This window comes from Elephantulus edwardii, unplaced genomic scaffold (genome assembly GCF_000299155.1).
Source record: "Elephantulus edwardii isolate Elephantulus edwardi_28Jun2011 unplaced genomic scaffold, EleEdw1.0 scaffold00268, whole genome shotgun sequence".
Taxonomy (NCBI): Eukaryota; Metazoa; Chordata; class Mammalia; order Macroscelidea; family Macroscelididae; genus Elephantulus; species Elephantulus edwardii.
In genome coordinates, this window is record NW_006400018.1 from 806,495 (window position 1) to 824,281 (window position 17,787).

The 17,787-nt window shown below is 40.5% G+C and overlaps 1 protein-coding gene across 1 annotated transcript; it reads left to right on the forward strand.

Annotated features, from left to right (window-relative positions):
* Positions 1–3,319: 3,319 nt before the first annotated feature.
* Positions 3,320–9,452, forward strand: LOC102865236 (secretoglobin family 1D member-like). The gene is made up of 3 exons (XM_006899873.1): positions 3,320–3,374; positions 7,717–7,904; positions 9,384–9,452. The coding sequence occupies exons 1-3, from the start codon at positions 3,320–3,322 to the stop codon at positions 9,450–9,452; spliced, it is 312 nt and encodes a 103-aa protein (XP_006899935.1).
* Positions 9,453–17,787: the final 8,335 nt, after the last annotated feature.

A 17,787-nucleotide genomic window follows, 5' to 3' on the forward strand; every position in this document is an offset into this window, starting at 1 on the left:
ACACTGGAATACTACACAACACTGAAAAACAAGGAACTCATAAAACATTACACAACATGGATGACCCTGGAGGAATTACTGAGTGAAATATCCCTGTCAAAAAAGGTCTTCTGATTTCTTGAATGTAGGTTCCAAGGAAGTTCACTGCAGGTTCCAAAGCAACATGAAATTGTTGACAGCTTCAATCTTTTCTTCATTTATCATGTTATTGCCTTAAAATATAATTAAGATAAATCAAACTGAAGAAAGTATGTAGTAAGAGAAAGATACCTAAGATTTCAAAAAACAACTCAAGAAGACAAAGTAAAGTGTTATAACAAAATGTGCAAAGACAATGTGTTAGAAAATCAAAAGAGAAGAACAAGCCCAGGAGATCTCATGACGCTGAAAGAACTTAAGGAAACAATTTCAATCTTGAGCAGCAATATTGAACGATTCCATGGGAAAAAATCCTAAATGATGCAGAAAACAGAAGTGATTATCCAGAATCATTACACCAAAAAAGAATGGTGTGGTGTTCACCCATTTCAGTATCTAACATATGACCAAGATTCAATAATACTGAAATAAAATGTAAAAACTGCACTAAAGGTATTGACAAAGAAATGAGAGGAAGACCCTCGAAGAGACGGGTTGATTCCGTGACTAGGGCAATGAGGGTAGATGTGTCAGACAATAGGGTTGGCTCAGGATAGAGCAGGGTTCAGGGCTGTTGTACATAGGGTCACTAGGAGTTGCAAGTGACTCCACAGCACAGAACAAGAACAACAATACCAATTGAGTCTTTCAACACAGTGGAGGCACTAGCTTGCCTTTGCCAGAATTTCAAAGAGGGGAAGAAATCTATATCTAGGTCCATTCCAAAGAATGGTGATTCAACAGGGTGTGGAAAATGTCAAGTAAGATCATAACATCACACACCAGTAAAATTTTTCTAAAGATTATTTAAAAGCAGTTGCAGGGGTACCTCATTAGGGAACGAGAAGAGGGTCAAGCCAGATGCTTTGTAGTGTGAAGAATAAGGAATATCACTATTACTATCAGATGAATTTTGCCTGAAAGCAGAGAATACAGAAGGATTTTGACCTATTTTTTATTGACTATACAAGGACATTGAACTGTGAAGTTTCTAACAGACTATGGATGGCATGGTGAAGAATAGGGATTCCGGAGCAATTAGTTGAGCTCATTGGTATCATGGAAAGGCTATTGAACAGTCCGTGGAGTGAAAACAAGCAAACCTGCCTTGAACAAAACCTATCAAAGGGGGAAATATCAATCCCCTCAACAAATGGTGCTGGCAAAACTAGACTTCCACCTGCAGAAAGCCGAAACAGGATTCACATCTCACAACATACACAAAAATTCACCTCAAGGTGAATACAAACTTGGAAGTAAACCCAAAATCATTAAGTTCATAAGAGATAAACTAGGAAGAAAGAAAAAAAGAGGGATAAACTAGGATCTAGCTTAGAAGCCCTAGTCCACAGTATGAAGAGACTGCTCAACACAGCCAAAAATGTACAATCTGAAAAGGATAAAACTGATGAAGCTTCTAATGATTTAATCCCTGTGCTTATCAAAAACTTTTTCAACAGAGTGAAAAGAAAACCTACTGACTGGGAACAAACACTTGGCGATACCATCTCAAAATAAAGTCTCATAACGAAATTTTATAGAGTATCCCTGGGCCTCCACAAGAAAAAGACTGATAACCCAATTACAGAATGGACAAAAGAAAGGGAAAGACTTTTCAGAGAGGAAGATATTCATATGGCCAACAGACATATGAAGAAATGCTCCAAATCACTGGCAATAACAGAGATGCAAATCAAAACCACAATGAGATATCATCTCACTCTAGTAACAATGGCAAAGTTTAACAGGACAAAAAATAATAAATGGTGGTGATATATGGTAAGATACGAACTCTTTTACATTGTTGGTGGGATTGTACAATGGTAAAACCACTCTGGAAAGCAGTTTGGCACGTCCTCAAAAAGCTGAACATACAATTTCCATATGACCCGACTATTCCATTGCTTGTAATATACCCCTAGAAAATAATAATTGAGGCTCAAACAGAAACTTGCACGCCGATGTTCATAGCAGCATTATTCACTATTGAAGAACATGAAAACATCCCAGATGTCCAACCACAAACGAATGGATTGAGAAGTTGTACATTCATACAATGGAATACTACACAGCACACAGGAGCAATCATTCTGTAAATTACTACCCAACTCAGGAGGGTCTGCAGAGCATGAAGATGTGTGAACTAGCTCAGTCCCATAAGGACAAATAGTATACAAAATCATTATTGTAGAATGAGTATGCAGATTCAAGGTAAAGAGAAGGTGGAAATAAAGGGGTGAGGATGGGGGGTTATGGTGTTTATCACGGGGTTGCACAATTCAATGGGTGGGAAGGGTGAGGGAAATGGGAAGGATCTTTTGTGAAAAACAATGTATTCAAACTTTGTAAATAAATAAAAATAAAATAAGATATTTTTAAAATAAAATAAAAATAAAACAAACAAAAAACAACCACCTACCTTAAAAGAAATGCAAACAGTGTGAGCACTCCTTGGAAGAAAGTGTGGAGAAATTTCATCTCACTTACCTTGGGCATATTTTCAGGGGGAACCAGTCCTTTAAGAAAGATATTGTGGAGAGATAGGTGGAGAGTCAGCAAAAGAGAGGAAGCCCCTCGGTAAGGCAGATGACAGTGCCTGTCACTGATATGCTCAAGTGTGTTAGAGACGGTGAGGATGGCACAGGATGGGCACGGCCCAAATCCCAGTTGTTCACAGGGTCACTATGAGTTGCAGCCGATTTAACAGTACCTAACAACAGTAAGAGTACAGAGTTGGACAATTTTAATTCTAATTCTAGGAACGTGTGATGTTAGACAGGTCTCTTGTATATGGAATAAAAGGATTTTATAAAGTGGCTTGTGTGATGCAATGGTTTAGTGCTTGGCTGCTTCCAAAGAACAATGAATATATCACAGGCTGTAAAAGTAACTAAAATGTCTGTCTTGAAAGAAGTATAGCCAGAAAACATCTGCCTGACGAAGGCAGAGTCCAGGTTGAGCAAAGCGAGACTGGGACTGTTACAATGACGAATGCCCCAAGCCCTCAGTGAGAATGGCAGGGCTGGGAGCCAGGCCTTGTGACCTGCCACCTGTCTGTGTGGGCGGGACCAGCAAGACTCACGGGGTACAAATAGCCCAGGCCTCTGCAGGCTCCTGAGAAGCAGCACCTCTGCATTCTCCTCTTTGTGGAAGCTGAAAGAGCAGAGCAAAAGGAAGCAGCATGAGGCTGTCCATCTCTCTCCTGCTGGTCACCCTGGCCCTTTGCAGCTACCAAGGTGAGTGTCACTCCCACTCGGTCTAGCAATGGCCCCTGATCTGTACTCTTTGCTCCTCTGAGTAAACTTCTCTTTTGGACTGGGGGACAGATCTAAATAGAAATCTTTCCCTTGAACTAGCCCAACAAAAGCCCATCTTATTTTAGAAATATCCCAACACTGAGGATCCTTTACAGAAAAATTACCACAGGTAAATTTTAAAGCACTCCTCCTCGTGCAACCTCTTTCTTTAGTTATAATCTGTGTCTAGGAAGCAGAATAATGGAGTGAAGGTGAGTTGGCTAAAATCCTAGATCGTGTACTTACCAAGACTTAGACCTGAACCAAAACACATCGTCCAGCCTGCCTCTTTTTGAGAGATTACAGGTTTTGATGCTCCCACCAACAGTGGCTTTGAGAATGGCAAGAGATTCAGTCAATAAAGAGTTTGATGGTAGCTACCACACTCTCCCTAAAGTCATCAGACGTTCTTTTGCCCTGGGGACCTGAGGTCGCCAGGTGAACCCACAGCTTTTGAATGCATCACTTCAAAGACTGTTCACCAACTGTTCCACCTGGAGGACTCTGGCGAGGTTTCCCTGGAAGAAAAGCCAGTGTCCTCTGGAAAACAACCCTTCAATTAAGAAACCTTTCAAGCAGTGCTCAACAGAGTTACACATTTTCTGGGAATACTGCTACTGATATCAGTATAAGTGGTAGCATTATTATGCCTATAATGCTAATGATTCTAAAATGAATTCTGGGTGTTCACAGAACAAGTATTTTGGCATGCCTCCCACATCCTCAATCCTGACTCAGGTCTACTTTGAGTCTACCTGTTCTGTCAGTGGCTTTCTGAACCTCCTCTTTCCTTTTGTTAACTCTCATCTTACTTCTAAGATATTACATCTAGTTGGACTGACTTAGTCTGCTCAGAGATCAGTTGGGGCCTGGAAATCCAAACATGGGAAAATTTAGGTGATGAATCTAGGATTCACCAACGTTCCCAGTGAGATCAAGAATGGACATCTCGATTCCTCCCCTCACCCCTCAAGGGATTTTTCCTAATCACTACAGAGTTAAAGTCAATGAAAAAGTTCTGTGTCAATTTCAGATGTATAAAACTGAGTAGTAATTATTTCAGTTCTGTCTTCATTCATTTGAAGGAGATCTAAGACAGTGTGGTATTTGTATAAGTGACAGACACATAAAGGACCAGAAATCAGCTCATCTATCTATGGTCAACTGATTTTTGACAAGGAAATGAAATCAGGTAACTGGGGAAATGAAAGTCTCTTTAATAAATTGTGCTGGCAAAATTGGAAAACTCTCTGCAGAAACTCAAGGAAGACCCACTCCTCACACCATACAAACAAACCAACTTAAAGTGGATCAAGGACCTAGGACTAAAACCAAGGATCATAAACTTCATCAGAGAAAACCTTGGAAGAACTCTAGAAGCCCAAATCCACAACATGAACAGTCTTCAGAATCCTGAAAAACTGACAACCAAAAGGGAATAAAAGAGATGAATGGGACTGTGAAAGAATAAATTCTCTATACACCTCAAAATTTCCCCAAAAGTGTAAAAAGGAAAGCCACAGACTGGGGAAAATTATTTGGTAATGTCATGTCTGGTAAGGGACTTATATCTAGAATTTATAGAATACTCTAGAACTTCAACAAGATAACAGTAAACTACCCAATTGCAAAATGGGCACAGGATAAGAAGAGACACTTCACCAAAGAATACATTCAGACACATGAAGAAATGTTCAAAATCCCTAGCTCTAAGAGAGATGCAAATCAAAACAACTATGAGATATCATCTCACCCCAGTCAGAATAGCAAAATTTAACAGAACAGCAAGCAACAAATGCCAGTGAGGTTGTGGAGAAACTGGAACTCTTATTCACTGTTGGTGGGAGTATAAAATGGTGCAACCACTGTGGAAGGCGGTATGGCACTTTCTCAAAAGTTGCAAATAGAGATACCATTTGACCCAGCAATTCCACTACTGGGAATATATCCCAAAGAGGCCATAACTGACATCCAAGCAGACATATGCACACCCATGTTTATTGCGGCTTTGTTCACAATAGCAAGGAGTTGGAAACAACCCAGGTGCCCATCAACAAACGAATGGATAGAGAAGCTGTGGTATATTCACACAATGGAATACTACGCTGCATTGAAAAACAAGGAACTCATGCAATATTATTCAAAATGGGTGACCCTGGAGCACATTAAGCTGAGCAAAATATCTCAGTTGCAAAAGGACAAATACTGCATGGTGTCACTGCTGTAAAATGGGACTGATATCAGGGTTGGGGTAAGACTGAGAAAAACTGCATAAATTGCATATACTGCATTGAAACAGATGAGGGAAAGAATAATTTAAAAGCGATGTATGATAGGGTATTATGTGGACAAGAGTCCACAACTAAGGTTGCATAGTGGAGTGTACTTGGGGTGGTGGGAGGGGTGCGGGGGGGGGTTGCATATCAAAGAAAGAATTTTCCTTTTCAAAGAGAGGAACGAACTGGGGTGGGGGAGCAGAGGGAGGGCTGGGCAGGGAGAAAAGTGCAACAATGAATGAATGGAAATCCAAAGTCTCTGTAAATGTTCATTAAAATTATTCAAATAATAATAATAAAAGAAAATTTTAAAAAGCCAAACAGGACTAACATTGGGGTTGGGGAAAACTAAGAAAAGATGGGATAAGTCATGAACCATGAACACTGTGTTGGAACAGATGAGGGAAAGAATTGTTTAATAGGAATGTATGATCAGGTATTATTTGCTTGACAATAGTCCAGAACAAGAGGTGCATAGCAAAGAGGACTGGGAAGAGGGCAGAAAATTGTGTAACAATGAATGAATTTTTAACGAAAAAAGAAAACAGGGAGGGAGGAAAATGTGCAACAGTGAAAGAATGGCAATCCAAGTTCTTTGTAAACTTTCAATAAGATCACAATAAAAATGATAAAACAAAAAGAAAGAATGGAGAACTGATGGTATGGTAGTCAGAGCATCCATTGGTAACCAAAAGATTGATTGCTGGAACCCACCACCTGCTTCATGGGAGATGCGTGAGACACTTGCCTCATTAAAGACATGCAGTAGAAAAACCTCTGGCAATTCTGTTATATTGCCACCATGAGTCACAAAGGAGTCAATTGCAGTGGGTTTGGTGGTTGTCATTTGGTGACACAGTCCTATTAATTCTTAACACACAAAGTATCTCCTTCCAACATTTTTTATTATTATTAATTTCAATGAACATTTACAGAGATTGTGGATTTCCATTCATTGTTGCACTTTTCTCCCTGCCCACCCCACCCCCACCCCCAGTTCGCTCTTCTTTAAAAGCACAAGAAAAACTCCTTCACTGATATACAATCCCCCACACTCTTCCACCCTCACCCCGAGAATACTCCAATCTGCAATCCTTATTCCAAACTCTTAGGATAATCATAATGCCCTAAAATATATTATTTTTAAACTGTTCTCTCCCTCATCGGCTTCAATGCAGTGTACATAATTTATCCATTTTTTTTCTCAGACTTACCCCCACCCTGATGGCAGCCCCATTCTACAACAGTGGCACCATGCAGTATTTGTCCTTTTGTGACTGAGGTATTTCACTCAGCCCTCCAACATTTTAATGAATGTAGATTGTTTTTCATTCAATTGACTTTTCCTTTTACAAAGGTGCCTTGTAACACACTGCTCAATGGCTCACTGTTAATCAAGGCTTCAGTGGTTTGAACGATTCTTCTACTTCATGGGAAGAAGATGTGCCATCTGTTTCCACAAAAATATTTAGCCTTGACAACCCTATGGTGCAGCTTGACTCCGTCCTCAGGGGTCAGAATTAAGACAATGCTAGTGGTTCGTTCAGATTTCATTTTACATAGTGGTGTGAACATGACAGAAACATATATCACTTCAAATATTCTACATGTATCACTCTGCCACGTTGGGTACATTCTTCAAGTAGTGCAACGATTCTCACGATCCTTCTGAAAGACACCTCCGTGAAAAGAAATTCAGCAGTGCCTATGCAAAGTGTCCATTTCTAGTAGATTTTATATTATTGTTCACTTTCAAATTCGGTCATCAAAAACAAAACCCTAAAACCCTGATCTAAGCATCCGGTGGACCTAACGTTTTCCCGCCCACGCAGGCGTTGTGTCCTGAGTAGTTCACGTATGTAGTCTTACTTGTTTGTCTGCACAGCTTTGTTATTGGTTCACTAAATTGCTGTGATTTCTGTGTGGGTGCAACTTTTTAGGGAATTTAGGTGGGTTGGGAAGTTGCTTTCCTTACTTAAATTGAGTTTCTTTTTCTTCTACAACAGCTAATGGAGTGGTCTGCCCATCGTTGATGGTTGACATGAAAAGCTTCGTATTGGATCATAAATATATACTCGAGGCTTTCCTTAGATCCTACGGCCCACCTGAGGAATATGTTCAGGCTAAAATGGAAGTGAAGAAATGTGTGGATGAAATATCTCTAGTAGAGAAAATGGCCGTTATGAAAACATTGGTAATTCTCTTTTTTTCTTTTAATTCACAGATGTTTCTGTTGAGTTTCCAACCAGTAAATGAGGGACCTTGCATCTCTCTTGAGTGCCCCTGATGTGAAGCACATGCTTTGCTTCTCACATGTTGATAAATGGCCTGTGGTCATCTCAGTATTCATGCTCTGGTGGTGGTGGTGGTGGTGTTGTGTACCATCAAGTCAGAATCGGCCCATAGCTGACCCTCCAGTGGGTTTTCAGAGGCAGTTAATCACTTGGGAGGAGATTGCCCATCCGTTTCCCACAGTTCAGCTGGTGGTCTTGAACTACAGGCCTTTGGGTGACAGTGCAGCTCCTTGCCACTAGGCCACCAGAGCTCCCTCATACGCTAGGAAAACCTAGTTATCTAGGAAAGGTCCCTGCCTCTCAGATCACCTCCTTAGAAACTATGGAGAATATATGTGTGACCCAGTGTCGTGATATTGCAAGGCCAAAGTCTAGCTGCTCACATGCAAAAGAGTCTGTGAAAGGAAAGGAGTCCACACCCCACACCCCCACTGGGAATGCTTTCACCGACACACTCTCACAGGGACTGTTGGGAGCATTGAAAGGAGAAGATAGATGGGAGCAAGTAGACTTAAAGCCAGCTCTGCAGAGTTGGTGGGTGGCTTTCTAGATGCCTCTGCCACCTTCCACAGAGCCAAGAACCCTTGGTCACTGATACGCCACTTCTCCATTACTATTTTTAAAACATTTCCATCAAGTCCAGTAGACATAGCACCACCAGGTTGTATCTGCTACAGCAGCACATATGAACCCACAGCATGTAAAGCATGTCTTTAGAAATAACCTGGAATCTGTCAAGTGAACCCTGTGCCCAGCAGTTTGCAATGGCTTCTGCACTGACTGGTGGTGGGGTGAGTCCATCGAGCAGGTGCTCATGAGAACAGGCCTACAGATCTACTTACCTAAAAGACTGGAGTCAAGGAGAGTCGTAGGAGGCAGGGGAACGTGGAAGCCACTAACAACCACACCTACGTTCAGTTAGTGAGGAAGAGAGGTGAACGCTCTCAAGAGGCATATTTCTGTGCGGGGCCCGAATCCCTGTCTGAGGATGAGGACCATGTGTGAGCAGATCTTCCCAAAATCTCCTAACGATGGGTCCCCTAGTGAGATGCTAGTGAAGGGGGAATTGAGTTCCTCAGAAAATCTTTTCTGTTCTCCTACTCAGGACATCAGAAAATATTTTCTGAGCTATTCAAACCACATGTTTGAATTTGCTCAGGGTTTATTTGCCTGACTTGATGAGATGTTCTCTCTGACTTGGGATTGCATGTGGCCATTGATCAGGTGTACCCCTCAGGTTTCCACAATCACTGATGTCAGTTGCCTTATGCGGGCAGACATGTCCTCAGCATTTGATTATGAAAGACAGTCTGTGTTTACATTCACCTGCCCAGAGGAACGTGACCTACTCACCTGTTTTTTGTTCTTGGCTCTTTCAGGTAAAAGTCCTCGTAGCATGTGGGGTCTCAGACGTACACGAGTTTTTTAGTTGGCCTGTTTATAAGTGAGCATCTGATCTTCAGTGGAAAGTCAAGGTTTTAATGTCTTGCTTCAATAAACTAATTGCAACACAATGCTCCATTTGTCTTGTAATTATTATCCGACTCTCTCAGGTCATGAAGTCATCAGTTTGTGCTGGGTCCCAGAGGTCAGGGGAGACTGTAGAAGACTATTTCTCAGCCTCGTCAATCAGCTCCTCTCCTGACTCAGGGGTAGTGTCCACACAGATCTGCCCTCTCCTTTGCTGTCGTTGTTAGTTGCTGTCAAGTCCACTATGACTCCTAGAGACCCTGTGAAGAGCCAACCTGAACCCTGCCCTATCCTGTGCCATCCTCGGCATCTCGGAAACACTCGAATCCATTGCTGAAGTCACTGTGTTGATCCATCTCATTGGGAGTCTTTCTTTCCTCTGTCATCTGCCACCTTTCAAAGCATGAAGTCCCTCTCTGAGGAATAACCCCTCCTAGCAACATGCCCCAAATATGTGAGACAAAGCTTTATCATTTTGCATCCAAAAACAGCAGTAGCTGCACCTTCTCTAAAAGGTGTCTGTTCATTCTTTTGGCAGTCCATGGGATGTTCAGTACTTTTCTCCAACACCACACTTCAAAAACTTCAATTCATCTGTCATCCTTAGTAATTGCCCAGTTCTTAGATGCAAGACAACCACAAAGCTTTTATTTAGCAACTGATGCTCAAACTCTACTCATAATAGTTACTTCATGAGTTCTAGAAATAGAATAATGAGTTAGGAGTAACTGTTGTTCGAGAAAAAGATGTGTAACCTCCTCCTATGTGATAAACTGCCTCTGAAACCCCGCCAGAGTGTCATCTAAGGGGCGGATATGACTCGGTGGTACACAGCGAGTGAACAGCACGTTCCCATTGTATTACCTCCCATATTTATCAGAGGAGCTTTGGTGGTATAGTGGTGACATGTCAAACTACTAATCAAGAAACTGGCAACTCAAACACACTGGTCCTTCCAGAGGAGAAGGACAAGCAGTCTCCTCCCTAAAAGATTAACAGCTTCTCAAACACAATAGAAGGTTATGATATAGCTAGCTCTGGGGGCTTAGAGGTACAGAATTGGGTACAGAATTGTGCTGCTAACTCAAAGGTATGCAGTTCAAAGCCATCAACCCACTCTGTGGGAGAAAGATGAACAATTACCTATTACCTCCTGTATGATTTACTTTGTCTGGAAACCTGATGGAGGGTCACCTAGGAGTTGATTCTATTCCCTGAAATTTACCAACAATAACGACATGTACCTGTATAATTCAGGAAGAACCCATTTTCTCAAATTCCGTTCTTTATTTTGTTTTGTGATGGAAAAATACAATTTTCAAATTAATTTTAATGGAAGTTTACAGAGACTTTGGATTTCCATTTATTCATAGTTGCACTTTTCTCTCTGCCCTCCCCGCCCCCCTAATTTGCCCTTCTTTTTGAAAAATAAAAGAAAAATTCTTTGATTGGTATACAATCTCTCCCTCCAACTCCACTATGCTGCCTTCATTCTAAACTTCCATCATAACAATAATACATAATCATATATCTCTTTTAAACAGTTCTCTTTCTCATCTGTTTCAATGCAGTATGCATTATTTATCCCCTCTTTCTCAGTCTCCTCCAACCCCTATGCCAGTCCTCTTTCATAACAGTTGCATTATGCAGTATTTGTCTTTTTGTGACTGAGATATTTCACTCAGCATAATGTCCTCCAGGGTCACCCATTCTGAATAATATTGAATGAGTTCCTTGTTTTTCAATGCAACATAGTATTACATTGTGTGAATAGACCACAGCTTCTCTATCCATTTGTTTGTTGATGGGTACTTGAGTTGTTTCCAACTCTTTGCTATTGTGAACAAAGCCAAAATAAGCATAGGTGTGCTTTGGGGGCAGTTATGGTTTCTGTAGGGTATATTCCCCATAGTAAAATTGCTGAGACAATTAATATTTCTATTTGCAACTTTTTGAGAAAGCACAAAACAGCCTTCCGTGGTCCAGGGCTTTTTGTTGGCTGGAAGTTGTTTTATTACCTTTTAAATTTCTTCTCTTGTACTTGGTCTATTCAGGGGTGCAATTTCCGTTTGTGTCAGTTTAGGTAAGTTGTGAACTTCTAAGTATTTGTTCATTTCCTCTAGGTTTTCCTCTTGGTTTGAGTCTAGTATTTCACAATATTTCAATGTTAACCTTTTTATTTTAGTTGGTTCTATTGTGATGTTGCCTGCATCACCTCTTTTCAGATTACGTTTGTGTCTTTTCCTTCTTTTCTTAGTTCTGCTAGTGGTTTGTCAATTTTATCGACCTTTTCAAAGAAGCAACTCCTAATTTTGTTGATGGCTTCAATTATTTTTCTGCTTTCTATTTCATTTCTTTCTGCTCTAGTTTTTAGAATTTCAGTTTTGTAGAGGGTGTCAGGTTTTCTTGCTGTTCTTTTTCAATATGTTGGAGATGTTGGGTTAGAGAGCCAATGGTCATTTTCTTCCTCCCTTTCGATGTGTTTGCTTATTGCTATAAATGGACCTTTGATTACTGCTTTGGCTGTTTACCAGAGGTTTTAGTAAATGGTGTTTTCATTGTCATTTTTTTTTTCAAGAAACTTTTTAATTTCATTTTTTATTTCTTCTAGAACCCGCTCGTGTTCAAGCTAGGTGTTGTTCAGCTTCCAAATGTATGAGGTTTTTTTGTTTTATCCTTTATCCTCTGGTCATTAATTTATAATTTTATAGTATGTGGTCTGAAAAGATGCTTTGTATTATTTCCATGATTTTTAATTTATTAATCCTTGCCTTGTGACCTAAAAGGTGATCTATTCTGGAGAACGTCCCATGCACATTGGAGAAGAAAGCATACAGTGCTTTTGGGGGGTACATTAACTGATAAATATCTATTAGATCGAGTTGGTTTATTGTGTGGTTTAATTCTTCAGTATCTTGGTTGAGTTTCTTTCTGGTAGTTTTCTCTCTTTTTAAGAGTGGTATATTGAGGTCTTCAACTACTATAGTAGTGTTGTCTATTTTCTTTTTCAGTTTTGTTAATGGTTGTTTTATATATTTTGCAGGTCATTCATTTGGTGCATAGATATTTGTTATTTTTATGACATCTTGTTCTATTGGTCCTTTAAGCATTATGCAGTGACCATCTTTGTCCTATGTGATGGTTTTAGCATTGAAATATTTTTTATCAGAGATTGGTATCGCTACTCCTGCTTTTTGCTGGTTGCCATTTACTTGGCATATTTTTCCCCCCACCCATTTATTTTCAGCCTTTTTTTTCTCTTCATCTTTCAGGTGTGTCTCTTGTAGACAATATATTGATGGATTTCGTTTTTTATCCAATCTGCTACGCTTTTTCTCTTCAGCGGTACATTTAAACCATTCACATTCAGTGTGATTATTGAGAGGCAATATTTTATAGCTATTATTTTCTTGAGTTCTTTTTCGTGTTGTTGCTAGGTACTTTGGTTCATCCTGTTCTCTGTGGCACCTCTGTAAAAAGGACGTCTCTCGGTGTTTCCTGCAACGCTGGTCTTGTTTTTACAAACTCCCTTAGGTTCTCTCTTTCTGGGAAGATCTTGATCTCTCCTTCATATCTGATGGATAATTTTGCTGAGTACAGTATTCTTCTAAACACAGAAGTTCTCTGCTGATGTGCTGTTCCAGTCGTATTATAGCTAATGTTAGATGGGTCTTTGCTGAAAAAAGGGAATACCAGAGGAATGTATATCTGTGTTTCATTGATTATGCAAAGTTGTTCGACTGTGTGGACCATAACAAACTGTGGCTGACTCTGAGAAGAATGGGAATCCCAGAACACCTGATTGTACTAATGAGAAACCTATACTTGGACCAAGAGGCAGTAATCAGAACAAAGCAAGGGAACACTGCATGGTTCAAAATTGGGAAGGGTGTACACCAGGGATGTGTCCTGTCTCCATACCTTTTCAACCTGTATGCAGAACAGATTATCCGGAAGGCTGGGCTCGATGAGGAGAAGTGTGGTGTCAGGATTGGTGGAAGATTAATCAACAATGGGCATTACGCAGATGACACAACCCTGCTTGCGGAAACTGAGGAGGACCTGAAGCACTTGCTGTAGAGGGTCAAGGACTGCAGCACACAATATGGATTGAGGTTCAATGTCAAGAAGACAAAGATTCTTACCACTGGGCCAACTGGCAGCATCAGGATGGATGGTGAAGAGATTGAGATTGTTCACAGCTTTAGTTTGCTTGGCTCCACAGGCAACACTCTATGCAACAGTAGCCAGGACATTAAAAGACCTGCTGTGATGGGAAAGTCTGCTGTTAGGGGCCTCTCCAAAGTACTGAAGAACAATGGTGTCTCTTTGGAGACTAAGGTGCATCTGATATAGGCCATGGTCTTTGCTATCACTTGTTATGCATCAGAGAGTTGGACAGTGACTAAGGAGGATAGAAGGAGAATTGATGCCTTTGAGCTGTGGTGCTGGAGAAGAGTATTGAGGGTACCATGGACTGCAAGGAAAACAAACAGATTTACCCTGGAGAGGGTTAAACCGGGTAGCTCCCTGGAGGCCAAGATTCTGAGGCTCCGTGTAACATATTTTGGACATGTTGTAAGGAGGGACCGGTCCTTGGAGAGGTACATCAAGCTTTGTAGGGTGGAGGACAGCACAGAAGGGGAAGGCCCTTTATGAGGTGGATTGATTCAGGGACTGGGGTAATAGGGATGGACAGCACATAACAACAACAACAACAGTATTCTTGGTTGACAGTTGTGATCTTTGAGTGTTTGATATATGTCATTGCACTGTCTTCTTGCTCACATGGTTTCTGCTGAGAAATCAGCACTTAATTTTCTCTGCTTTCCCTTATAGGTTGCTCTTTGTTTCTCCCTCACTGCTTTAGATTTCTCTCCTTATCTTTGGTTCTGGCAAATTTCACTCTGATATGTCTTGGTGTTTTCCATTTGGGATCTATTCGATATGGTGTTCACTCAGTTTCATGAATATGTATTCTCTCATCATTATGCCGGGGAAGTTTTCTTCTAGTAATTCTTTCACACCATTTTTGGTGCCTTTACTTGCTTCTTCCTGTTCTGGGATTCCAATGATGTGCATGTTATTTCTATTGATGTTTTCCCACATTATCCTTAGGTTTTCTTCTGTTTCCTTCTTTCTTGATTCTGCTTTTTGCCCTAATGCATCTGTGGTGACAATTCAATCTTCTATTTCACTTTTTCTGTGGTCCATCTCTTCAACTATGTTCATGTGTCCCTCTATCATGTTGACAGTATCTGAAACCTTGGACCTCATATTTTGGATCATGGTTTCTTGTTTTTCTAGAGCCTCTAACTCTTTGGTTGTTTTACCCACATTGTTTTGGACTGCTTTTTTTTTTTTTTTAAGCTCCTCCTGATTTTTGCTTGCAGTGTCCCATAATTCCTCAAGTTTGTTTTTCACCCAATGAAAAAAATGCAATCATTTTTCTTTTAAATTCTGCGTCAGAAAGTTCCATCAGACTTTCTGGCTTCAGGAAACCTATTGCTACTGTGTCACTTTTGGGTGTGGGGGTGTGTGTGATATTTTGGTTTGGGCTTGTGTGAGGAGTGAGGTAGCCTCCTTCTTTCAAGACATTTATGTGGTAGAGTTTTTCATGTCTGAGGTGATAACCGGTTCTTGATCTGATGTCAATGGTCCAGAAGAAGGTTGGGGGGCACATGAGCAAATGCATATAGGGTGGGTATGAACACACAGACGTACATGTGGGCAGAAAGGGGAGATGTACACGCAGGTGCATGCAGGGAGTGTGCGGGGAAGGGAGCGGAATGGAAAACCAGGAAGCCTTGGTTTTCCCCTAGAGAACTGGGTCTGCCACTCTAGTCAAGCGCCATCTGTCTCAGTCCCTCCTGTATAAGGCTATGGACTCCCACAATTGGTTCAGCAATCAACTGTGATCCTCCCCTAAGTACCTTCTGTCCTGCTTCCTCCTGACTAGTAGGTCCTGCTGTGGCTCACTTCTCCCAGATGTGGCTTGTTGCTCACTGCCTTGGCTAGCTGCTCTCTGCCATGGCTCACTGCACCTCGCTGATGCTCACTGCTCTCGTGGCTCTGAAATCTTAGTGTTGGTCTGCAGCAATGTTTTGAGAAGTCCCTATATACTTGTGCTCCCTTTTTTTGCCTGAGGCAATTGAGCCCATTTATCTAGGTCTCTTATATAATTGTCTTATAATAGTGTTTTGGAATTTTTCTAGGTTCTTGTGTCTCTGTTTAGATTTATTTCTAAATATTTAATCTTGTAGGAGGCTCTAGTAATTGGTATTATTTTCCTTATTTCTGTTTCAATGTTCTCTTTGTAATTATAAAGAAATCCACTTGTTTTTGGTATATTACTCTTGTATCCTCCCACTTTACTGAACTGGTCAATTAGATCTAAAAATTTTCTTGCTGAGTCTTTGGGACTTTTTTTGTTTTTATACTATCATATCATCTGCAAATAGTTGTAATTTTACTTCCTCTTTGCCAATTTTGATGCCTCTTGTTTCTTTGTCAATGCAATAATAATAATAATGAATGAGAGTGCGGGTAGTCGATATTCTTGTTGCCTTTACTCTATCTGTTATCTTAGTGAATTCCACATGCCCCACCCCACACTCCTCCCGTGCTCATCTCCTTACCCCTTTTGGACTTTTATACACATCTTACTAGTTAGCCTTCTATTTTTACCAAAATGGTCTTGTGCAGTATTTACCCTTATGAGACTGAGTTAGCTCACTCAGCAGAATGCTCTCTGGACTCTCTCATGTTATAGAGTATTTTATGAAATCATTGCTCCTTCATCTTTTGATGCTTCCTGAATCATTCAAGAATTTATCCCACATTGTCTTTCAATATTGCAACTGGAGGCTTGTATTTGTTTTTCGGCCCTCTCAATTCTAAGGATGACAAGTAAATTTATTATTATTATTATTATTATTATTCAAGGGGAGTAAGCTATTTTCCAAACAGACAATGAATGTTTTTAGGTTTCAGATAGTAAGAAAGAAGTTTTTCTTCTTATTTGTGCACTGATGAGTGAACTTTTATGTGTCCCTGTTTGCACTCGTGTGTGTGCGTGTGCAGAGAAAGCACACACAAACACACATGTACCTGTGACATGTGAAACTTTCTAAACACTCTATGTAAAGGGAAAAGGGGAGCTCTGGTGGCCTAGTGCTAAGAAGTTGAGCTTCAATCCCAAAGGCTCACAGTTCAAATCCACCAGCTCCTCCACAGTACAAGGATGAGCAATCCCTTACCATTGATACCTCTGAAAGCTCACGGGAGGGCCCGCTGTGACCTGGTTCTGACTCAAGGGCACACAACAACAAGGCAGAAATAAAGTGAAAAATTAGTTCACTGCAATTCATTTATTGAAATGGAAATGTCTTTGAGGTTTTAACAATTGTCTTGCTGTTTATAGAGAAAGAGAAAAAAATACCAGAAAGGAATGATTGGGTTTTAGCAATTGCTGGTCATTCTATCTTCAAGCTGAAGTCTATCTGTATGCGATACACCTCAAGCTGCTGTATATCACTTCCTGGAAAACAAAAACAGAGACATCACTCAGCATATTCATCATTCTCACTTACATAGATCTCACTCCCATTGCCATTGACTTGAAATTCACTCAGAGCGGACCCTCCAGCTGGTTGTCTGAGGCTGTAAATCTCACAGGAGATTGCCCATCTTTCTCTCTGCAGCCACCTCTCATGGATCGAAATTCAGAAAGCTTTCCTCATTTGGTTTTCCTGGATTTGCCCACAAACATGGAAGCCCGAGCAAAGAGAGAGAGGTCAAAGGACAATCAGTATAAATTAGAATAAATTACCTAATAATTTATTCTGTTGTTCAGCCCAGTATATTGTTCAATCAAAAAGGTATGGGATATCACAGGTCTTTTCCCAACCTAGTATCCATTTACCACTGTTATTCTCCGATAATCTGGAGTCATGAAATCTGCTTTAAGAACTTTTTTTCAAAACCACTGCTTAAACACAGGGTTTTCAATATTTCAGCTCTAAGAGTTAAAAAATGTGATAGTAACCATGTAGTTAGAAATATTGAACTATCTTTTATCTTTGTAGTCTCTAAAATCATAGAGGTCACCTGTAAGAAGGATGAGGCAGATCCAAATATGGAAAATGTAATTTAAAAATGTCAACATCTTCTTCAAGGATATGAACATGTACGGCTAAGCACAACTGATAACAGTGAATCTAAATTCCAAAATCAATCTCCATAATAGTCTATGTGCTTCCTACTGCTACAGGGGCCTTTAGAGTAGTGAGAGAAGATCTTCACCCTGAAACC